This window comes from Mobula birostris, chromosome 1 (genome assembly GCF_030028105.1).
Source record: "Mobula birostris isolate sMobBir1 chromosome 1, sMobBir1.hap1, whole genome shotgun sequence".
NCBI lineage: Eukaryota > Metazoa > Chordata > Chondrichthyes > Myliobatiformes > Myliobatidae > Mobula > Mobula birostris.
The window spans coordinates 72,462,179-72,484,736 of NC_092370.1; the positions used below are offsets into that span (position 1 = coordinate 72,462,179).

Below are 22,558 nucleotides of genomic sequence, written 5' to 3' on the forward strand. Positions count from 1 at the left end.
GCAAGGTTTGGCAGGAGGCAGGTGGCTGGAGACTTGAGTCGAGGCTTGGCAGGAGGCAGGAGTCTGGAGACAAGGTGAAGCTTGGCAGGAGGCTGGAGACTTGAGGCAAGGCTAGGCAGGAGGCTGGAGACTTGAGATGAGGCTTGGCAGGAGGCAGGAGGCTGGAGACTTGATGCGAGGTGTGGCAGGAGGCTAGAGGCTTGAGGCGAGGCTTGGCAGGAGGCAGGAGACTAGAGGTGAGTCTTGGCAGGAGGTAGGAGGCTAGAGACGAGGCGAGGCTTGGCAGGAAGCTGGAGATTTGAGGTGAGGCTTGGCAGGAGGCTGGAGACGAGGCGAGGCTTGGCAGGAGGCAGGAGGCTGGAGACGAGGTGAGGCTTGACAGGAGGCAGGAGGCTGGAGACGAGGCGAGGCTTGGCTGGAGGCAGGAGGCTGGAGACTTGAGACGAGGCTTGGCAGGAGGCAGGGGTCTGGAGACGAGACGAGGCTTGGCAGGAGGAAGGGGTCTGGAGACGAGGCGAGGCTTGGCAGGAGGCAGGAGGCTGGAGACGAGGTGAGGCTTGACAGGAGGCAGGAGGCTGGAGACGAGGCGAGGCTTGGCTGGAGGCAGGAGGCTGGAGACTTGAGACGAGGCTTGGCAGGAGGCAGGGGTCTGGAGACGAGACGAGGCTTGGCAGGAGGCAGGAGGCTGGAGACTTGAGGTGAGGCTTAGCAGGAGGCAGGAGGCTGGAGACGAGGCGAGGCTTGGCTGGAGGCAGGAGGCTGGAGACTAGAGACGAGGCTTGGCAGGAGGTAGGAGGCTAGAGACTTGAGGCGAGGCTTGGCAGGAGGCTAGAGGCTTGAGGCGACTCTTGGCAGGAGGTAGGAGGCTAGAGACGAGGCGAGGCTTGGCAGGAGGCTGGAGGTTTGAGGCGAGGCTTGGCAGGAGGCTGGAGACGAGGCGAGGCTTGGCAGGAGGCAGGAGGCTGGAGACGAGGCGAGGCTTGGCAGGAGGCTAGAGACTTGAGGCGAGGCTTGGCTAGAGGCAGGAGGCTGGAGATTTGAGGCGAGGCTTGGCAGGAGGCAGGAGGCTGGAGACGAGGCGAGGCTTGGCAGGAGGCTGGAGACTTGAGACGAGGCTTGGCAGGAGGCAGGGGTCTGGAGACGAGACGAGGCTTGGCAGGAGGCAGGAGGCTGGAGACTTGAGGCTTGAGGCTTGGCAAGAGGCAGGAGGCTGGAGACTTGAGGCGAGTCTTGGCAGGAGGTAGGAGACTTGAGTCAAGGCTTGACAGGAGGAAGGGGTCTGGAGACGAGGCGAGGCTTGGCAGGAGGCAGGAGTCTGGAGACTTGAGGCGAGGCTTGGCAGGAGGCTGGAGACTTGAGGCGAGGCTTGGCTGGAGGCAGGAGGCTGGAGACTTGAGACGAGGCTTGGCAGGAGGCAGGGGTCTGGAGACGAGACGAGGCGTGGCAGGATGCAGGGGTCTGGAGACGAGGCAAGGCTTGGCTGGAGGCAGGAGGCTGGAGACTTGAGACGAGGCTTGGCAGGAGGTAGGAGGCTAGAGACTTGAGGCGAGGCTTGGCAGGAGGCTAGAGGCTTGAGGCGACTCTTGGCAGGAGGTAGGAGGCTAGAGACGAGGCGAGGCTTGGCAGGAGGCTGGAGATTTGAGGCGAGGCTTGGCAGGAGGCAGGAGGCTGGAGACGAGGCGAGGCTTGGCAGGAGGCTAGAGACTTGCGGCGAGGCTTGGCAGGAGACAGGAGGCTGGAGACTTAAAGCGAGGCTTGGCAGGAGGCAGGAGGTTGGAGACCAGGCTTGAGGCTAGGCAGGAGGCTGGAGTCTTCAGGCTTGAGGCTAGGTAGGAGGCAGAAGGCTGGAGACTTGCGGTGTGTCTTGGCAGGAGGCAGGATGCTGTAGACGAGGCTTAAGGCTAGGCAGGAGGCTGGAGGCTGGAGTCTTCAGGCTTGAGGCTAGGCAGGAGGCTGGAGTCTTCAGGCTTGAGGCTAGGCAGGAGGCAGGAGGCTGGAGACGAGGTGAGGCTTGGCAAGAAGCAGGAGGCTGCAGACGAGGCTTAAGGCTAGACAAGAGGCTAGAGACTTGAGGCAAGGCTTGGCAGGAGGCTGGAGACTTGAGTCGAGGCTTGGCAGGTGGCTGGAGACTTGAGTCGAGGCTTGGCAGGAGGCAGGGGGCTGAAGATGAGGCGGGGCTTGGCAGGAGGCAGGAGGCTGGAGACTTCAGGCTTGAGGCTTGGCAGGAAGCAGGAGTCTTCAGGCTTGAGGCTAGGCAGGAGGCTGGAGGCTGGAGACTTGAGGCGAGGCTTGGCAGGTGACTGGAGACTTGGGTCGAGGCTTGGCAGGTAGCAGGGGGCTGGAGATGAAGTGAGGTTTGGCAGGAAGCAGGAGGCTGGAGACTTCAGGCTTGAGGCTTGGCAAGAGGCAGGAGGCTGGAGACTTGAGGCGAGGCTTGGCAGGAGGCAGGAGGCTAAAGACTTGAGTCGAAGCTTGGCTGGAAGCAGGAGGCTGGAGACGATACGAGGCTTGGCAGGAGGCTGGAGACTTGATGTGAGGCTTGGCTGGAGGCTAGAGACTTGAGGCGAGGCTTGGCAGGAGGCAGGAGGCTAGAGACTTGAGGCAAGACTTGACAGGAGGCAGAAGGCTGGAGATAAGGCGAGTCTTGGCAGGGGGTAGGAGACTTGAGTCGAGGCTTGACAGGAGGAAGGGGTCTGGAGACGAGGCGAGGCTTGGCAGGAGGCAGGAGGCTGGAGACGAGGTGAGGCTTGACAGGAGGCAGGAGGCTGGAGACGAGGCGAGGCTTGGCTGGAGGCAGGAGGCTGGAGACTTGAGACGAGGCTTGGCAGGAGGCAGGGGTCTGGAGACGAGACAAGGCTTGGCAGGAGGCAGGAGGCTGGAGACTTGAGGCGAGGCTTGGCAGGAGGCAGGAGGCTGGAGACGAGGCGAGGCTTGGCTGGAGGCAGGAGGCTGGAGACTTGAGACGAGGCTTGGCAGGAGGTAGGAGGCTAGAGACTTGAGGCGAGGCTTGGCAGGAGGCTAGAGGCTTGAGGCGACTCTTGGCAGGAGGTAGGAGGCTAGAGACGAGGCGAAGCTTGGCAGGAGGCTGGAGATTTGAGGCGAGGCTTGGCAGGAGGCTGGAGACGAGGCGAGGCTTGGCAGGAGGCAGGAGGCTGGAGACGAGGCGAGGCTTGGCAGGAGGCTAGAGACTTGAGGCGAGGCTTGGCTAGAGGCAGGAGGCTGGAGATTTGAGGCGAGGCTTGGCAGGAGGCTGGAGATGAGGCGAGGCTTGGCAGGAGGCAGGAGGCTGGAGACTTAAGGCGAGGCTTGGCAGGAGGCAGGGGGCTGGAGATGAGGCGAGCCTTGGCAGGAGGCAGGAGGCTGGAGACTTGAGGCGAGGCTTGGCAGGAGGCAGGAGGCTGGAGACGAGATGAGGCTTGGCAGGAGGCAGGAGGCTGGAGACGAGGCGAGGCTTGGCAGGAGGCTGGAGATTTGAGGCGAGGCTTGGCAGGAGGCTGGAGATGAGGCGAGGCTTGGCAGGAGGCAGGAGGCTGGAGACTTGAGGTGAGGCTTGGCAGGAGGCAGGAGTCTAGGGACTTGAGGCGAGGCTTGGCAGGAAGCAGGCGGCTGGAGACTTGAGGCGAGGCTTGGCAGGTGGCTGGAGACTTGAGTCGAGGCTTGGCAGGAGGCTGGAGACTTGAGTCGAGGCTTGGCAGGAGGCCGGAGGCTGGAGACGAGGCGAGGCTTGGCAGGAGGCAGGAGGTTGGAGACTTCAGGCTTGAGGCTAGGCAGGAGGCTGGAGTCCAGGCTTGAGGCTTGGCAGGAGGCAGGAGGCTGGAGACGAGGCGAGGCTTGGCAGGAGGCTGGAGACTTGAGTCGAGGCTTGTCAGGAGGCTGGAGACGAGGCGAGAATTGGCAGGAGGCTGGAGACGAGGCGAGGCTTGGCAGGAGGCAGGAGGTTGGAGACTTCAGGCTTGAGGCTAGGCAGGAGGCTGGAGTCTTCAGGCTTGAGGCTAGGAAGGAGGCAGGAGGCTGGAGACTTGAGGCGAGGCTTGGCTGGAGGCTGGAGGCTGGAGACGAGGCGAGGTTTGACAGGAGGCAGGTGGCTGGAGCCTTGAGTCGAGGCTTGGCAGGAGGCAGGAGTCTGGAGATGAGGTGAAGCTTGGCAGGAGCCGGAGTCTTGAGGCGAGGCTAGGCAGGAGGCTGGAGACTTGAGACGAGGCTTGGCAGGAGGCAGGAGGCTGGAGACTTGATGCGGGGTGTGGCAGGAGGCTAGAGGCTTGAGGTGAGGCTTGGCAGGAGGCAGGAGACTAGAGGCGAGTCTTGGCAGGAGGCAGGAGGCTGGAGACTTGAGTCGAGGCTTGGGAGGAGGCTGGAGACGAGGCAAGGTTTGGCAGGAGGCAGGTGGCTGGAGACTTGAGTCGAGGCTTGGCAGGAGGCAGGAGTCTGGAGACAAGGTGAAGCTTGGCAGGAGGCTGGAGACTTGAGGCAAGGCTAGGCAGGAGGCTGGAGACTTGAGATGAGGCTTGGCAGGAGGCAGGAGGCTGGAGACTTGATGCGAGGTGTGGCAGGAGGCTAGAGGCTTGAGGCGAGGCTTGGCAGGAGGCAGGAGACTTGAGATGAGGCTTGGCAGGAGGCAGGAGGCTGGAGACTTGATGCGAGGTGTGGCAGGAGGCTAGAGGCTTGAGGCGAGGCTTGGCAGGAGGCAGGAGACTAGAGGTGAGTCTTGGCAGGAGGTAGGAGGCTAGAGACGAGGCGAGGCTTGGTAGGAAGCTGGAGATTTGAGGTGAGGCTTGGCAGGAGGCTGGAGACGAGGCGAGGCTTGGCAGGAGGCTAGAGACTTGAGGCGAGGCTTGGCTGGAGGCAGGAGGCTGGAGACGAGGCGAGGCTTGGCAGGAGGCTAGAGACTTGAGGTGAGGCTTGGCAGGAGGCAGGAGGCTGGAGATTTGAGGCGAGGCTTGGCAGGAGGCAGGAGGCTGGAGATGAGGCGAGGCTTGGCAGGAGGCAGGAGGCTGGAGATGAGGCGAGCCTTGGCAGGAGGCAGGAGGCTGGAGACTTGAGGCGAGGCTTGGCAGGAGGCAGGAGGCTAGGGACTTGAGGTGAGGCTTGGCAGGAAGCAGGAGGCTGGAGACGAGGCGAGGCTTGGCTGGAGGCAGGAGGCTGGAGACTTGAGACGAGGCTTGGCAGGAGGCTGGAGATGAGGCAAGGCTTAGCAGGAGGCAGGAGGCTGGAGACTTGAGGCGAGGCTTGGCAGGAGGCAGGAATGTAGGGACTTGAGGAGAGGCTTGGCATGAGGCAGGAGTCTGGAGACTTGAGGCAAGGCTTGGCAGGTGGCTGGAGACTTGAGTCGAGGCTTGGCAGGAGGCAGGAGGCTGGAGACGAGGCGAGAATTGGCAGGAGGCTGGAGACGAGGTGAGGCTTGGCAGGAGGCAGGAGGTTGGAGACTTCAGGCTTGAGGCTAGACAGGAGGCTGGAGTCCAGGCTTGAGGCTTGGCAGGAGGCTGGAGACTTGAGGCGAGGCTTGGCAGGAGGCTGGAGACTTGAGTCGAGGCTTGGCAGGAGGCAGGAGGCTGGAGACGAGGCGAGAATTGGCCGGAGGCTGGAGACGAGGCGAGGCTTGGCAGGAGGCAGGAGGTTGGAGACTTCAGGCTTGAGGCTAGGCAGGAGGCTGGAGTCTTCAGGCTTGAGGCTAGGAAGGAGGCAGGAGGCTGGAGACGAGGTGAGGCTTGGCTGGAGGCTGGAAGCTAGAGACGGGGCGAGGCTTGGCAGGAGGCAGGAGGCTAGAGACTTGAGCCGAGGCTTGGCAGGAGGCTGGAGACGAGGCGAGGTTTGGCAGGAGGCAGGTGGCTGGAGACTTGAGTCGAGGCTTGGCAGGAGGCAGGGGTCTGGAGACAAGGTGAAGCTTGGCAGGAGGCTGGAGACTTGAGGCGAGGCTTGGCAGGAGGCTGGAGACGAGGCGAGGCTTGGCTGGAAGCAGGAGGCTGGAGACTTGAGACGAGGCTTGGCAGGAGGCACGAGGCTGGAGTCTTGATGTGGGGTGTGGCAGGAGGCTAGAGGCTTGAAGCGAGGCTTGGCAGGAGGCAGGAGACTAGAGGCGAGTCTTGGCAGGAGGTAGGAGGCTAAAGGCGAGGCTTGGCAGGAGGCTGGAGATTTGAGGCGAGGCTTGGCAGGAGGCTGGAGACTTGAGGTGAGGTTTGGCAGGAGGCAGGAGGCTGGAGATTTGAGGCGAGGCTTGGCAGGAGGCAGGAGGCTGGAGATGAGGCGAGTCTTGGCAGGAAGCAGGAGGCTGGAGACGAGACGAGGCTTGGCAGGTGGCTGGAGACTTGAGGCGAGACTTGGCAGGGGGAAGGAGGCTGGAAACTTGAGGTGAGGCTTGGCAGGAGGCAGGAGGCTGGAGACTTGAGGCGAGGCTTGGCAGGATGCAGGGGGCTGGAGACTTAAAGGGAGGCTTGGCAGGAGGCAGGAGGCTGGAGACGAGGCTTGAGGCTAGGCAGGAGGCTGGAGTCTTCAGGCTTGAGGCTAGGAAGGAGGCAGGAGGCTGGAGTCTTCAGGCTTGAAACTAGGTAGGAGGCAGAAGGCTGGAGACTTGCGGTGTGTCTTGGCAGGAGGCAGGATGCTGTAGACGAGGCTTAAGGCTAGGCAGGAGGCTGGAGTCTTCAGGCTTGAGGCTAGGCAGGCTCCTCCTGGGCAGGGCACGGTTCACCTGGGCAGGGCGCGGATCACCACCCGACGGAGGCATTTAACAGGAAGGGACAGAACCAACCGCAGGTAACGGCAAGGCGGCCTGGCTTTCTCATCGGAGGCAAAGGACCAGAAGGGACAGAACTAACCACAATTAAAGGCAAGATGGCCTGGCTTACCCGACGGAGGCAAGGGACAGGAAGGGACAGAACCAACCGTAGGTAATGGCAAGATGGCCTGACTTACCTGGGTGGAGGCAAGGGACAGGAAGGGAGCTAGGTACAGGGTGGCTCCAGGACAAGTCTGCAGGCAAGACGAGGCGAGTGTTACCAGCAAGACACAAGGCAGGGCTTCAGGCTAGGAAACAGAAGGCAGAGGAAGGGATACAAGAAGTAAGGACAAAAACAATCCAGCAGCCACGCCCTGAAGGTATTTATGCAGCCAGCCCCAACAAGCATCAGCTGCCTCAATTAGAGCTCAACAAGAACAGAAACAGGGTAGACAGGAAAACCTGGAGCAAGGGTTGATGGACCGGACCGTGAACCAGAATACGGACTTCACGGACCAGACCATGACACACGTAGTGCAGTACTCTCCTATCAGCAAGTCACTCAATAGCATTGGAGCTGGACTTATTGCATACCATTGTTGTGTTGTCACCTGGACTTGTGTATCCAGGTGAGTGGTTCCCTTGGACATTTTTATTGTGATTGCAAGATCCTGTTTGACACTGGTAATGTAGAATACTGTAAATCTGGTTCACTGGTTCATTGGCGAGACCAATAGTGGAGAAGCTGCTTTGCTTCAGTAGTGATGAGAATTAGGCCTAGGCCATGGGGTCGCCTGTTGCAGTTGTCCAGGGTGGAAACACTGAGAGAGTATGTGAGAGGCCTCTGTGGATGGGGCTGGCCTCTTCCATCAGTGCTGCTCTCCTGTATTTGCTCAGTGTTGTCCTCTGGTGTTTGCTCAGCAAAAGAACAAGGTGGACCAGGACAACTTACTGTGCCATGTCGGTCTGATCAGGAACTTGGGCGATATTATTATTTTTTCTTTATTACTGGATGTTTTACTGAAAGCATAAAAATATGTGTTATTTGTATTATGTGTTATGCGTCCTGACGAAGGGTTCCGGCCGGAAACGTCGGCCGATCTTTTCCAAGGATGCTGTCCAACCTGCTGATTTCCTCCAGTGTGTGTGTGAGTGTTGCTTTGACCCCAGCATCTGCAGATTATTTTGTGTTTATGTGTTATGTGCTGTGTGCTGTTGGTAATGTGTTTTGCACCTTGGCCCTGGACGAATGCCTGTTTGTTTGTTGATGTTCATGTATGGTTGAAAGATAATTAAACTTGAATTGCTGGAGGGCATTCTGAGAAAGCAGTTCTACCACTATTTCGAGAGATAGGGTCTGATTTGGGACAATCAACAAGTCTTTGTGTGTGGGAAGTCATTTCTAACAATTCTCTTGCAGTTCTTAGATGAGGCTAGGATAAAGAATGTTGTCTGTATGAACTTCAGCAAGGCCTTTGACAAGGTCCCTCACGGCAGGGAGGGATAGTGGGTTGGATTCATAATTAGCTTAGTCGTAAGAAGCAGAGGGTGATTGTGGAGGGTTATTTGACAAACTCTAGGCTTGTGTCTAGTGGTGAGTCACAGGTGTTGGTGCTCTGACCTTGTTGTTTATAATTTATATATATGGTTTAAAGATAAATGTACAAAGCATGGTTTATAATACCTGTATTAATATCTGTATCCAGTGCTCCAATGTTGCCTCCTCTACATTAGAGAGGCCCAATGTAGACTGGGGACTGCATTGTCAAGCGCCTTCACTCCATTGGCAAAAAGTAGGATTTCCCAGTGGCCATCCATTTTAATTCCAATCCTCATTTCCATTCTGACATGTCGGTCCATGGCCTCCTCTTCTGCCAGATGAAACCATTCTCAGGTTGAAGGAGCGACATCTTACATTTCAACCTAGTGGCATGAACATCAATGTTTCCAACTTCCAGTAATTTTCTTCCCCTCACCCTTCTGTTTTTTTCAGTTTCCCACTCTGCCCCCTCTCTTACGTCTACCTCTTCTCTTCACTTGCCTATCACCTCCCCCGGTGCCCCTGCTCCTTCTCTTTCTCCCATGGTCTACTCTCCTCTCCTATTAGATTGCTTCTTTCCAGCCTTTTGCCTTTTCCACCTATCATCTCTCAGCTTCTTTCTTCATCCCCCTCCCCCACCCACCTGGCTTCTTTTATCACTATCTAGCTTGTGCTCCTTCCCCTCCCCCCCCAACTTTCTTCTTTTGGCATCTTTCCCCTTCCTTTCCAGTCCTGATGAATGGTCTTGGCTCAAAACATTGACTGCTTATTCATTTCCATAGATACTACCTGACCTGCTAAGTTCCTCCAGCATTTTGAGTGTGTTGCTCTGGATTTCCAGCATCTGCAGAATCTCTTCTGTTTAAAAATAATAGGTAATACGTTTAAGATCAGAGACAAGAGACTTAAATGGAAGATTAGGGGCAGTCTCTTCATGCAATGGGTGGTGCATATTTGGAATGAGCTGCCAGAAACTGTGGTTGATCTGACATATTAGCAGCATTTATCTAACTAACTACATGGAAAGGTGAAGATTAGAGGTCTATGGACCAAATGCAGGTAGATGGGACTAACTTGGTGGTCAACACAGCTGGCATGGATGAGTTGGGAGTTGGACTGTATGACTGCATGTCAGTCATTCCATGTAAACTTATCATCAAGCTCAAGACATGGCCCTCTTTACCTTCTGCATTTGGATCCTTGACCTCCTCATCAGCAGACTTCAATCAGTAATGATCAGTAACAACATCTCCTCCTCATGTTCTATCAACACAGGTGCATAGACCCTGCTCTGTTCCCTATGTACACAACTGTGTGGCTAAGTACAGCTTCAATGTTCCATACAAATTCGCTGATGACACCAGTGTTGTTGGAAAAATCACAGGCGGCGATGAGTCAGTGTGCAGAATCATGATGGGACGCTTGGTTGAGTTAGGCCGAAAGAACTCTATGTCAGTAATGCTAAGGAATCAATTTGATGACTTAAGAAAGGTGAACATACACCAGTCTACATTGTGGATCAACAGTGGGGAGGGTCAGTAGCTTTAAATTCCTAGATGTTAACATTTCTGATGACTTGCCCTGGGCCCAGGACATAGATGCAGTCACAAGGAAGGCATAGCAACACACACAAAGTGCTGGAGGAACTCAGGTCACTCACAAAGAAGGCATTTAAAGTTACATTGGACAGCTATATGGACGGGAAAGGAATGGAGGGTTATGGGCTGAGTGCAGGTCGGTGGGACTAGGTGAGAGTAAGCGTTCGGCACGGACTAGGCAGGCTGAGATGGCCTGTTTCTGTGCTGTGATTGTTGTATGGTTATATGTCAGCATCTTTAATTTCTTAGAAAATTAAGGACATTTGGTATGCCACCAAATGCTCTATCAAACTTCTACATATATACTGTTGAAATTACCCTGACTGGTTGCATCTTGGTCTGGAACAGTAATATGAATGCATAGGAACACGAAGCTGTAGAGAGCAATGTATTCAGTTTAATGCATCATGGGCATATCTCTCCCCACCATTGGTAGTATCTATGTGATGCGTTGCTTCAAGAAGGCAACATCTATTGTCTAAATTCTCCATTATCCTGACCATGCCAAATTCTCACAGCTACCATCAAGCAAGAGGTACAAAAGCTGAAATACCCACAACACCAGAATCAAGAATAGTTACCTCCTTTCAACCATTTGGTTCTTGAACCAAACTACACAACCCTAATTGCTACCTCAGAATAGCAAATCTATGACTACATTAAACACTTTGTTCTACAATGGACTTTGTTTTTCTTTTCCCTAATTGTGTTCTTTCTCATCAAAATTGCATACATCTTATCTTTATTTATGTTTTCTTTGTGAATGTTGTGTGTGTGTGTGATGCTATGTTCAAAATTCAAAGTAAAATTTACTATCAGAGTACACCACGTACAACCCTGAGGTTCTTTTTCTGCAGGCATACTTAGCAAATCTATAGAACAGTAACTGTAAACGGGATCAATGGATAACCAACTGCAAATGCAGATATAAATAAATAGCAATAAATAACGAGCATGAAATAACAAGATAAAAGTGTCCTTAAATAAGTGTAGTTATCCCCCTTTGTTCAAGATCATTATGGCAGCATTGAGAAAAGAGCATGGGGGTGAGGATCTTTGATAATGCATGCTGTTTTTCTACAGCAGTGTTTCATGTAGATGTGATCAATAGTTGCGAAGGTTTTACCCGTGACGTACTGGGCTGAATCCAGTATATTTTGTAGGATTTTATGCTCAGGTGCATTGGTGTTCCAAATCCAGGCCATAATGTAGCCAGTCAGTACACTTTCCACCACATATCTCTAGATGTTTGTTAAGGTTTTTGATGACATGCCAAATCTCCGCAGACTCCTGAGGAAGTAGGGGCACTGGTGTGCTTTCCTGTGATGTTGCTGCAAGTTTTTCATTGCATCTGTGCAGATGATTCTTGTGCATAGGACAATAAACTCATATTTGGCTTTTGACCTTATGGCTTGATTTTCCGTCACTTTGTACTTGAGTGTGAATCGATTCCTTGAGCAAAAATCTAAATGACTCCTATACTCTGACTCCTCATCCCTTTTTCTCCAGTCCTGCTGAAGGGTCTCAGCCCAAAATGCTGACTGTACTCTTTTCCATAGATGCTGCCTGGCCTGCTGAGTTTCTCTAGCATTTTGTGTGTGTTACTTGGATTTCCAGCATCTGCAGATTTTCTCTTGTCTGGAATCTAGATGAAATTTGATTTCCTTCATATCAACAAAAAACAATTTTCCACTTTGGTGAGTTGTTGCACTTGGTTAATGATACAACTAGTACTGAGTACTTGCTTAGCAGCAGAGCTTGAAATGCGCAATGGTTCATTGTCTTTATCAATTGCATTCAGCCGTTTCCTGATATCAAAAGACTTAAAATGAGTGAAGGTTGGTCTCTGATAACCTCAAAAGAAAACAAGGGTGGATCATCTTCTCATGATTTCTGGATAAAGAGGATTCAGTCATGAGTTTTTTTTCCCATACCATCTATAAACATTGAAGATTGGATTGTCTATAGAGCCTTCCCTTCCTGTTAGTTGTTTAGTTGTTCACTCTCATTCATGAATGAATACAGCAAAACTGGTGAGCTACAGAGCTTTGGTTATGAGATTACTTGCTTCTATAGAGTAATGCTTATACTGTTTCTCAGAAATACAGTAACTTCATTCACTGAGTTGTTACCTATTAATCTTCTCAACTCCTTATTGAGCCAGGACTGGCTGTTGATTATCTAATAATGCTAAAGTGATGGAGAAGCTGGACCATAAGTTTGCAGACTGTGGTGGAATACAGTTCTGTCATTGAATGCTTTACTTAATAAAATCTCATATAGCATCCTCTGTATCTCTGGCCATGATTAGCTTTCCCTTGCTTAACTTCTCAGCCATACTTGATATGAGCACGTCATCTCTTTCTAGCATCTTTCTCCATCCTCCAACTCTGTGAGATTGCCCTAACCCAATTTCATTCCGATATGTTCAGCTTTTGCTGAAGAATCACCGGCAACTGCTTCTCTTCCTGAATCATGCAATGTTGCCCATAGTGTCCCTCATTTGCCCCTTCCTAATATTTATCTACATGCTGCAGCTCCGCATCATCATCTGAAAATATAGTGTCATTATCAGTGTCCACCTCTATCTCACCACTAACATATTGCCACCTTCTTTGTCTCTGAATTGTCATAGTTGTTATCAAACTTCCAATCCAAGGTGTGTGGGGATTTCCTCCAAATAAGTATTGCAGTGAACAAATATTGTGGGGCAGGATGGACATACAGTCATGGCAGGTAAATTTAGACGATATAAAATCCTTGAAGAGCAGGTATCATATACGTGCTCCTGGAGAGGAGTTGGTAGGTATAAAAAAAGACAGATGGATATCCACAATGATTGGCAGGTCTGGTAGAACACAGATATATCATCTGATAATCACTCAGAGTCTGAAGACAGATGGATATCCACAATGATAACCTGTATTCAAACAGATTGCAAGGATTCTTAAGACACTGCACTGGGAAAGAAACAGTGGCTCCATGGAGCATAAGTTTCCTGTTCTGCCATTCTTGCCCTCACCTCCACCAGTACTTAGTCACTACATGTCAGCCAATCAGTCCAGATTGCTGCTGTTTATGTAAAAAGGGTGCAAAAAAAGCTAGAAATACTTGGATGGACATGTTTTAAACCACGCGAAGCCTCTTCCACTGCAGGTCAGCAGCTGGCTTTAACCAAAAGTACTGGAACAACTGGGTGAGAACTACGAGCAAGAGGAGCAAACTTAGATGGAAGACAAGTACTTAAGGATTGTACATAGGAAATCAGTTTCATATTTGTTTGGTTTTTATTGTGACTGGCATCAGGTACAGATGTATACACTCAGTTACGTACCTCCTGGAACTAATTAAGTGGCCACTGAGTGTATGGTCATGGTCTTCTGCTGGGTTCTTCGAGGTTCAATGTGTTGTGCATTCAGAGTTGCCCTTCTGCACATATGTTGTAACAGTAACTCAAATAACCACCTGTTGCCTTCCTGTCAGCCTGAACCAGTGTAGCCATTCTCCTCTGACCTCTCTCATTAACAAGACCTATTCGTGCACAGAACTACCACGCACTTGATGTTTGTTTGATTATTGCACCATTCTCTGTTAATGCTAGTGACTCGAGCGTGAAAATCCCAGTAGATCAAAGGTTTAAAGGTTCGTTTATTATTACAGTATGTATCCATATATATCTCTGAGATTCTTCTTCTCCTGAAGAAACGTGACAGTTGTTCACAGAGAATCAAACCCACCCTCCCCCCCGCACAAAACAGACCAAGATCATTGACCCCCAATCCCCCCTCCCCACACAAAAAAACGAACAGAATGAAGTGAGAATATCAACCCTAAAACCCCTCACCTTGCACAACAAAATGGAAAGGTACAGGCGAAAAAACACAATAAAAACAGCCATAAGTCTGATAAAGATCCGCAGTCTATAAACACAATAGTCCAATCCATAAACGCAGAACCACGATATCATCTTCCTTCATTATCAAAAGAGAAGGACACTACACAAATGCAGAAAGGCCTACCCACTTGCCATATTGAGCCACACAGCAATAGGCTGCTCACAGTCTCCTTGGCAGCGATCAAAAGGAAGGCAGTTAGCATTGAACTCTTGCTCACCTTCTGCATTCGTCTCAATGTTTCAGTCTTCCTCAATATTTTAATTGGCGATTAATGTACACTTTAATCAGCGCCATCTCGAAGTTTGTTCACATCGACGCTGTCTGAGTATGGACTCGCTTCCCAGAATCTTCTCTGAGACAGCAAAGTGCTGGATCAACTGTTCGATCTCCTAACTGTAAATCACAGGCTCTACCAGTCCCAGAAACACAATTAAGATGAAAAACAGGTGTAAAAGAAGTAAAATAGACATTTTTGTAGGCAATCTGGAAGATGTCAAGCGAGGAAGCATTGTACGCTGGCCTGATCCTGACTGACATTCTGAGAAACTCAAACCACCACATCTGGCACCAATAATTATTCCAGGATCAAAACCACTTAGATCGCTTTTTCTCTGAACAACAACCGAACCTTTTGATGATGTCTGCATGCTTTTACGCATTAAGTTTCTGCCGCATGATTGGCTGGTTAGATATCTGCATAACACATTAGAGTATGTAATAAAGTGGCCACTGAGGGTATTTACAAAACTTGCTATTGAGTCAAAATAATAATTCACCAATATATATCATTTGCATGAACCTACTCAGAATATTTTGTACACAATTCTAGTTGCTTCAGTATTTAAATAAAGGTCTTTAACTTTTGAAAGAATTCAGAAAAGTACAAAAACAAATAAATGTGAAGGTAGATGGATTGGATTATGATGAGTGGTCATGTAAATTAGAAATGTTCTCATAATTTCAGTAGTCATGTAATTTAAAGAATAAATCACAAATTTGTTTAATTTTTAAGGAATTGCTCCATTAGCCACTGTTCAGTAATCTTCTGCATAATGATTGAATATCAGTTTGATATCTGAGATTATCCTTACAGAGAAGTACACTGAAAACATCATTTTGGCATGAGATGTGTAGAAATGTTTAGTAGCACTCCAAGTCATAAGGTTAAATGTTTCATTTCTAAATCACTTATTTTATTTGTATGTACAATAAAACCCAATGTTAAATATTTCAAGAAGTAAAAGCTCTCCAAATAAGCTCCAATAACCTGTAAACACGAGGAATTCTGCAGATGCTGGAAGTTCAAACAACACACATCAAAGTTGCTGGTGAAGGCAGCAGGCCAGGCAGCATCTCTAGGAAGAGGTACAGTCGACGTTTCAGGCCGGGACCCTTCGTCAGGACTAACTGAAGGAAGAGCTAGTAAAAGCCCAAAACGTCGACTGTACCGCTTCCTAGAGATGCTGCCTGGCCTGCTGCGTTCACCAGCAACTTTAATGTGTGTAGCTCCAATAACCTGTGTTTAACCATGATCTTTACTGCTGACCATGTGGAAACATAGAAACATAGAAACCTTACAGCAAAATACAGGCCCTTTGGCCCACAATGCTGTGCTGAACATGTACTTACTTTGGAAATTACCTAGGGTTACCCATAACCCTCTATTTTTCTAAGCTCCATGTACCTATCCAGGAGTCTCTTAAAAGACCCTATTGTATCCATCTCCACCACCATCGCCGGCAGCCCATTCCACGCACTCACCACTCTCTGCGTAAAAAATTTACCCCTGACATCTCCTCTGTACCTACTTCCAAGCACCTTAAAACTGCCCTCTCATGCTAGCCATTTCAGCCCTGGGAAAAAGCCTCTGACTATCCACTCAATCAATGCCTCTCATCATCTTATACACCTCTATCAGGTCACCTCTCATCCTACGTCACTGCAAGGAGAAAAGGCCAAGTTCCCTCAACCTATTCTCATAAGGCATGCTCCCCAATCCAGGCAACATCCTTGTAAATCTCCTCTGCACCCTTTCTATAGTTTCCACATCCTGTAGTGAGGTGACCAGATCTGAGCACAGTACTCCATGTGGGGTCTGACCAGGGTCCTATATAGCTGTAACATTACCTTTCGGCTCTTAAATTCAATCCCATGGTTGATGAGGGACAATGCACCTTATGCCTTCTTAACCACAGAGTCAAACTGCACAGCAGCTTTGAGTGTCCTATGGACTCGGACCCCAAGATCCCTCTGATCCTCCACACTGCCAAGAGTCTTACCATTAATACTATATTCTGCCATCATATTTGACCTACCAAAATGAACCACCTCACACTTACCTGGGTTGAACTCCATCTGCCACTTCTCAGCCCAGTTTTGCATCCTGTCAATGTCCCACTGTAACCTCTGACAGCCCTCCACACTATCCACAACACCCCCAACTTTTGTGTCATCAGCAAATTTACTAATCCATCCCTCCAATTTCTCATCCAGGTCACTTATAAAAATCACGAAGAGAAGGGGCCCCAGAACAGATCCCTGAGGCACACCGACCTCCATGCAGAATATGACACGTCTACAACCACTCTTTGTCTTCTGTTACACATGATTCCTATAATCATGTGCATTTTACCAGATACTCTGCTTTCTCCCACATTCCAAAGATTGGCTGCCAGAGATTTAATTTAATTAGTGCCTAGCAGCATTGAGAAAGGAGAAGCCCATGCCTCAATGATCATTTCCTCTTCTGAACAGGTTAACGAAGAGTTCCTTAGTTTCACCATTGATGGCAAAATCCAGGCCAATACTTTTCACAATTCCATATCCTATTAATAGTACTCAGGTAACACATACAAAATGCTGGAGAAACTCAGCAGGCCAGGCAGCATCTAGGAAAAGAGTACAGTTGATGTTTCAGGCTGAAACCCTTTGGCAGGACTGGAGAAAAAAAGCTGAGGAGTAGGTTTAAAAGGTGAGGGGAGGGGAGAGAGAAACACAAGGTGATTGGTGAAACCTGGAGAGGGAAGGATGAAGTAAAGAGCTGGGAAGTTGATTGGTGAAAGAGACAGAAGGTCATGGAAGAAAGAAAAGGGGGGAGCAGCACCAGAGGTGGGGGGGGGGTCAATGGGTAGGCAAGGAGATAAGATGAGAGAGAGAAAAGGGGATGGGAAATGGTGAATGGGGGGTAGTGGTGGGCATTTCCAAAAGTTTGAGAAATCAATGTTCATGCCATCAGGTTGGAGGCTATCCAAACAGAATATAAGGTGCCATTCTTCCAACCTAAGTGTGGCCTCATCACAACAGTGGAGGAGGCCATGGATGGACATATCAGAATGGGAAGGGGAATGAAAATGGATGGACACTGGGAGATCCCGCTTGTTCTGGCGGATGGAGGTAGGTGCTTGGCGAAGCGGTCTCCCAATCTACGTCGGGTCTCACCGATATACAGGAAGCCACACCGGGAGCACCAAACATAATACATAGACCCAACAGACTCACAAGTGAAGTGTTGCCTCACTTGGAAGGACTATTTAAGGCCCTGAACAGTAGTGAGGGAGGAGGTGTAGGGGCAGGTGTAGCACTTGTTCCACTTGCAAGGATAAGTGCTAGGAGGGAGATCAATGGGGAGGAACGAATGGACAAGGAAGTTATGTAGGGAGCAATCCCTGCGGAAAGCAGAAGATGGAGCTGAGGGGAAGATGTATACTTCTCTGTACTCTGTACTCTTTTCCTAGATGCTGCCTGGCCTGTTGAGTTCCTCCAGCATTTTGTATGTGTTGCTTGGATTTCCAGGATCTGCAGATTTTCTCCGGTTTGTGATTGAATTGTACTTAGGTTATTTACTTCCTCTATTTTAGTAATTAATCATAATACTGTGTTTTCTCTAATCAATTCCTGATAACTTCTGCCATGTACTTTGCTTCTCATCACTGTGAATACCCTTTCTCTTAGTTTCTTCAGCTATTACACAAACTAGGAAACCAGTTAACTGTGGATATCTTTTTTATTGACTGGGAGAGACCCAAAGGCAAGATCATCAAATCTATTGCAGGTATATTTTGCAATTTTTTCCATCATATTTGCCTGTTATTTGTCTTATTAAATTCATGTTAAATCTTGACAAAAATATTTAAAATATTTTTGGTGTGTTAGTATTAGTTTTTAAAAGCTGTATAAAAATACAGAAAATATTTGTGAGTGACCTGATTAATAACCATGCGTATTTTTAAAAGAACCTTTGGTCATATCTCTCGCAGCATGTTAGAACTGGAAAACTTCACCTGCCTTGGCAGAAATCTTGTTTCCATCAGTTTACAGTATGTGATCCTGGGTTACTTTGAGTTTTACCATTAGCTCAATAGATACGGAGTTGTTGGGGATATTGCCCTAAAAATTATGATGGGCTGGTAAAGATGTTTTAGACCACACCTCAAACAGATCATTTTCAACTTCCAAGGCAATCATGCACAGCATAAGCCTTGTGTGAAGAAACTCTCACAATGCCATTATATCTGATTTTCTGGAAATGCAGGGAACAGAGTTTGCAGAGGAAGTGGGCTTATATGTGTGGTGTTTGTGGAGAAGATTAGAAGGTAGAAACTGTGACAAGAAGATGGGAAGTAGGGGTAGAGTCTGCATTGCATGGTGCAGATAATCTTATGTTTTGTGAGGGAAATGATTTGGCACAGGGGTGACGATATAGAAAGATTGGGAGCACTTGAGAGGATAATATATATAACCATATAACAATTACAGCATGGAAACAGGCCATCTCAGCCCTTCTGGTCCGTACTGAACTCATACTCTCACCTAGTCCCACCTACCTGCACTCAGCCCATAACCCTCCATTCCTTTCCTGTCCATATATCTATCCAATTTAACTTTAAACGACAACATCGAACCTGCCTCAACCACTTCTGCTGGAAGCTCATTCCACACAGCTACCACTCTCTGAGTAAAGAAGTTCCCCCTCATATTACCCCTAAACTTTTGCCCTTTAACTCTCAACTCATGTCCTCTTGTTTCAATCTCCCCCATTCTCAATGGAAAAAGCCTATCCACGTCAACTCTATCAATCCCCCTCATAATTTTAAACACCTCTATCAAGTCCCCCCTCAACCTTCTACGCTCCAAAGAATAAAGACCTAACTTGTTCAACCTTTCTCTGTAACCTAGGAGATGAAACCCAGGCAACATTGTAGTAAACCTCCTCTGAACTCTCTCAATTTTATTGACATCTTTCCTATAATTCAGTGACCAGAACTGTACACAATACTTCAAATTTGGCCTTACCAATGCCTTATACATAATCAGGAAGAACAACTGGGATATGACCTGGAAGTTGCTCACGGATTTCAGTGTGCCAGTAGTTGGGTGTGTCAGCAATTGAGAAAGAAGCAGAAACTCACCTGAAAGAACTAGGTGACAGAGACTCCTTGTTAATGGCAGAATTTTCTTAAATAATGTCAAATCTGGCCTCAGTTTTCTAAGGCCTACTTTGGTGCTGTCTATTCATGGGCTCTCTGTATAATATATCTTCTTGCAATAACATCACGGTGAATATCAGATACAAAAGAGCATCACCATATATTAATGACTACTACCATATACGCAGAGGATCTGATTATAATTAATGAAACACAGCATTAAGATTTTTACTACATAACACACTAGGAACTTGCACTGCACCATAGAATACCCAGGACACTTCACTTGGAAAAATGTGCAGCTGAGAAATCCATTGGTATGGCCTTGAAAACATAAATCAAATGTTTATATACCCAGTTAAGTGGGCATTCATCCTGCATCATATTGGCTCAGGATCCTACATTCAGTGAACATGACAGAACAAGTTAGGAAATTCAAATTCAGATCCAATGATGGCTGTAGGACACAATCATAAAATTGGGCTACCTCAGTGCTTTGCTCATTGTGACAATAATTCATTTAATAACTTATAGATTCATATTCAATTAAAAATCTCTGCCAGTATTATTTGGAGGGCTCATCCCTCCACTTTGGTTATTAGCAGGTTTGTCCTCCTAAACTGCTTATGTTTCATCAGATGTCATTGGTTATCGTTAGATTTCTACAACTAAATCTTAACTTCTGTAGTATACTCATGGTTAGTGTGGCCTCAGAACAACAGTAACAATCAATATTTCAACTTCAATTTATATTGATATACTGCTTTTAGCATGGAAAAACTATCCCAAAGTTCTTGATAGGAGTGTAATGAACCAAAATTTGACTCTGAGCCACATATAATATAAAAAAGGAGAAATGGTTCAACTTTCTTAAAGAAGGAGAGATGGGAAGGAAAAAATTCTGTGCTGAGATCTTGGCAGGTAAAGGCATGGCTATTACTGGTGGAGTTATTTAATTCTGAGATGATGAAGAGAACAATTGATATTGCAGATACCTTGGATGGTTGTGGGGCTGGAGGAGATTATAGTATTAGGGAAGGAGAAGACAATAGAAAGGTTTGAAACAAGGATGAAAATTAAGCAAATGATGCATTAATAAATTAAGAGCCAATGCAACATTGTGAGTACAAGGTTGATAGATATGCAAAACTTTGTGCAAGTTAATTAAATTTTTAAAGAATCAAAGTTAAATAGAGTTTTCAATTACCTCAGAAGGGTAAACAAGAAATAACTTGCTCTCTCATTTTTAGACTTTCCAACCCATTGTCTTTTCACAGTTTGGAGGTTCTTATGTGTAGGTTAAAACACAGATTCATCTGCAAGAAGTAATGTAATTGAAATGGTGAGAAAATGTTTAAATGGATTTTAAAAATCTATATCTATTTGCAGAACCATAATATCTCAATGGGCATACCCTCCCACTTATTTTTATGTCTTCAACAAAACTTGGATAGATTACACTTTACCCCATCCTCTATGTCATTAATGAAAATCATAAAGGATTTAGAGTCAAGAATTAATTCATGGGGCACTCCTTCCAACCTCAGAGGACCTTATATTCTGACTCTGTCTTCTAGACTATAATCAATCTTCAATCCATGCCCATCAGGTGTAATTAAAATAATTCTTTATCATCATTGAATTGGAATTGGTTTATTATTGTCACATGTACAAAGGTACAGCAAATAGCTTCCCTTAAATACTATTCATACATATCAATTAATTACACAGTGCACTGAGGTACTTTAAGGTAAAACAATAGAATAAAGTGTAACAGCTACAGAGAAAGTGCAGTGCCGGTAGACAATAAGGTGCAGGATTGTAATGAGATAGATTGTGAAGTGAAAATTCCATCTTATCTTACTAGGGAATCATTCAATAGTAATATAACCATGGAGTGAAAGCTGTCTTTAAGCCTGGTGGTATACGCTTTTGGGCTTTTGTATCTTCTGCTCTATGGCAGGGGAGAGAAGAGAGTATGTCTGGGCATGAGTGTAGTCTTTGATTCTACCGGCTGCTTTACAGAGGCAGCAAGACATACAGACTGGGTCCGTAAAGGAGAGGCTAGCTTCCGTGATGTGCTGACTTTGAGATCACATGTCAATGAAGTTCTCTAGCAGCCTTTCACAAACTTGGTTATCCACTGAATGTGGTGACCTGTGTTAGCAGCAGTGCAGTAGTTGAAAATAGACTACCACAGACAGATCTTAATGCAAAGGCAGAATACAATGTGCAAATAACCAATTTAGAAGGAAATCCCCTCCAATTAAGTCTGATGTCAGGGTTCTCATTGACGATATTTGGCGAATGGCATTGAGAGAAATGCAAGTAGATAGAGCCAAGGACAAATCTAATCACACTCTTAGAGATGCAGAAGTGTTACAGTATAGAATTGAGTTAAGTTCCATATGAAGAGTCATGCAGTGATAGACAAAGCAATTAAGCTATTAGGCTGCAGTGTTATGATGATCTAATTTCAAATAAAAATCAGCCAACAGCAGATTGACATTGTTTGGTTCACTTGGTGAATGATTTTGAGGCTGCAGGAAAGGCACAGTAAATTTACTCAAATTAGACAAATTACTTTGAGAGCTTTTAAAGATTTAATCTATTTTCTTTGAAGAAAAAAGGGAAGTGTTAGATTGAACTTGGAATAGGTTAAAAAGTTGGCACGACATCGTGTATCAAAGAGCCTGTACTGTGCTGAACTGTTGTATATTGAATGAGCACAGAAACACAGGACAACAGGAGTACTGAAGGGGAGCAACAAACTTGGATAACAGAAACTTCAAAGCACAGAAACATTAAGGACAAATTTTCTTAAGACATTTTATCTAACCACCCAATTGTTTGGAGTCTTGCCCTCTGCCTTTGATTTTCAGTATCAGTATATTCCCATCACCATATTCCACCATTGACATCCTGCAGGTTAACTATAGACAAGAAATTTGATGGATCAGCCACATACTGTAAATAATATACTATAAGAACAGGTCAGAAACAATGTGTGAGCTTTCTTCCATCAACAAAGTATAAGACAGTAATATTATGGAAAACTCTCCTCTGAGTGAATACTGCTGCAAGAGTTCAGAACTATCCTGGACAAAGCCTGTTGACTGGCAGCCCATCCATCATGCTAAATATTCACTCCCTCACCACCATATACATGTTATGTGTATCATCTGTAAAATGCCCTGCATCATTCCTCCGTACTCAGCAGAAATTAATCCCTCTATAAAGAGGGATCCAGGAGAATGACAAATCATCCATGGTTAACAAAGGTGGTAAGGGATAATACTAAATCAGAGACTACAACATATAAGATGGCAGGGGCAATTGGTAGACCAGTGGACTGGGAATTTTACAAGAAACAGCATTAAGAGATGAAC

At 47.6% G+C, this 22,558-nt stretch overlaps 1 protein-coding gene across 1 annotated transcript in view; it reads left to right on the forward strand.

Annotated features, from left to right (window-relative positions):
• The window catches only part of tmem67 (transmembrane protein 67), a 173,290-nt gene that overhangs the window by 116,743 nt on the left and 33,989 nt on the right, over positions 1 to 22,558 (forward strand). The window contains exon 19 of the mRNA XM_072245077.1: positions 17,695 to 17,794. Within this exon, the coding sequence (XP_072101178.1) occupies positions 17,695 to 17,794 (100 nt within the window). The remainder of the gene's footprint in view (positions 1 to 17,694; positions 17,795 to 22,558) is intronic.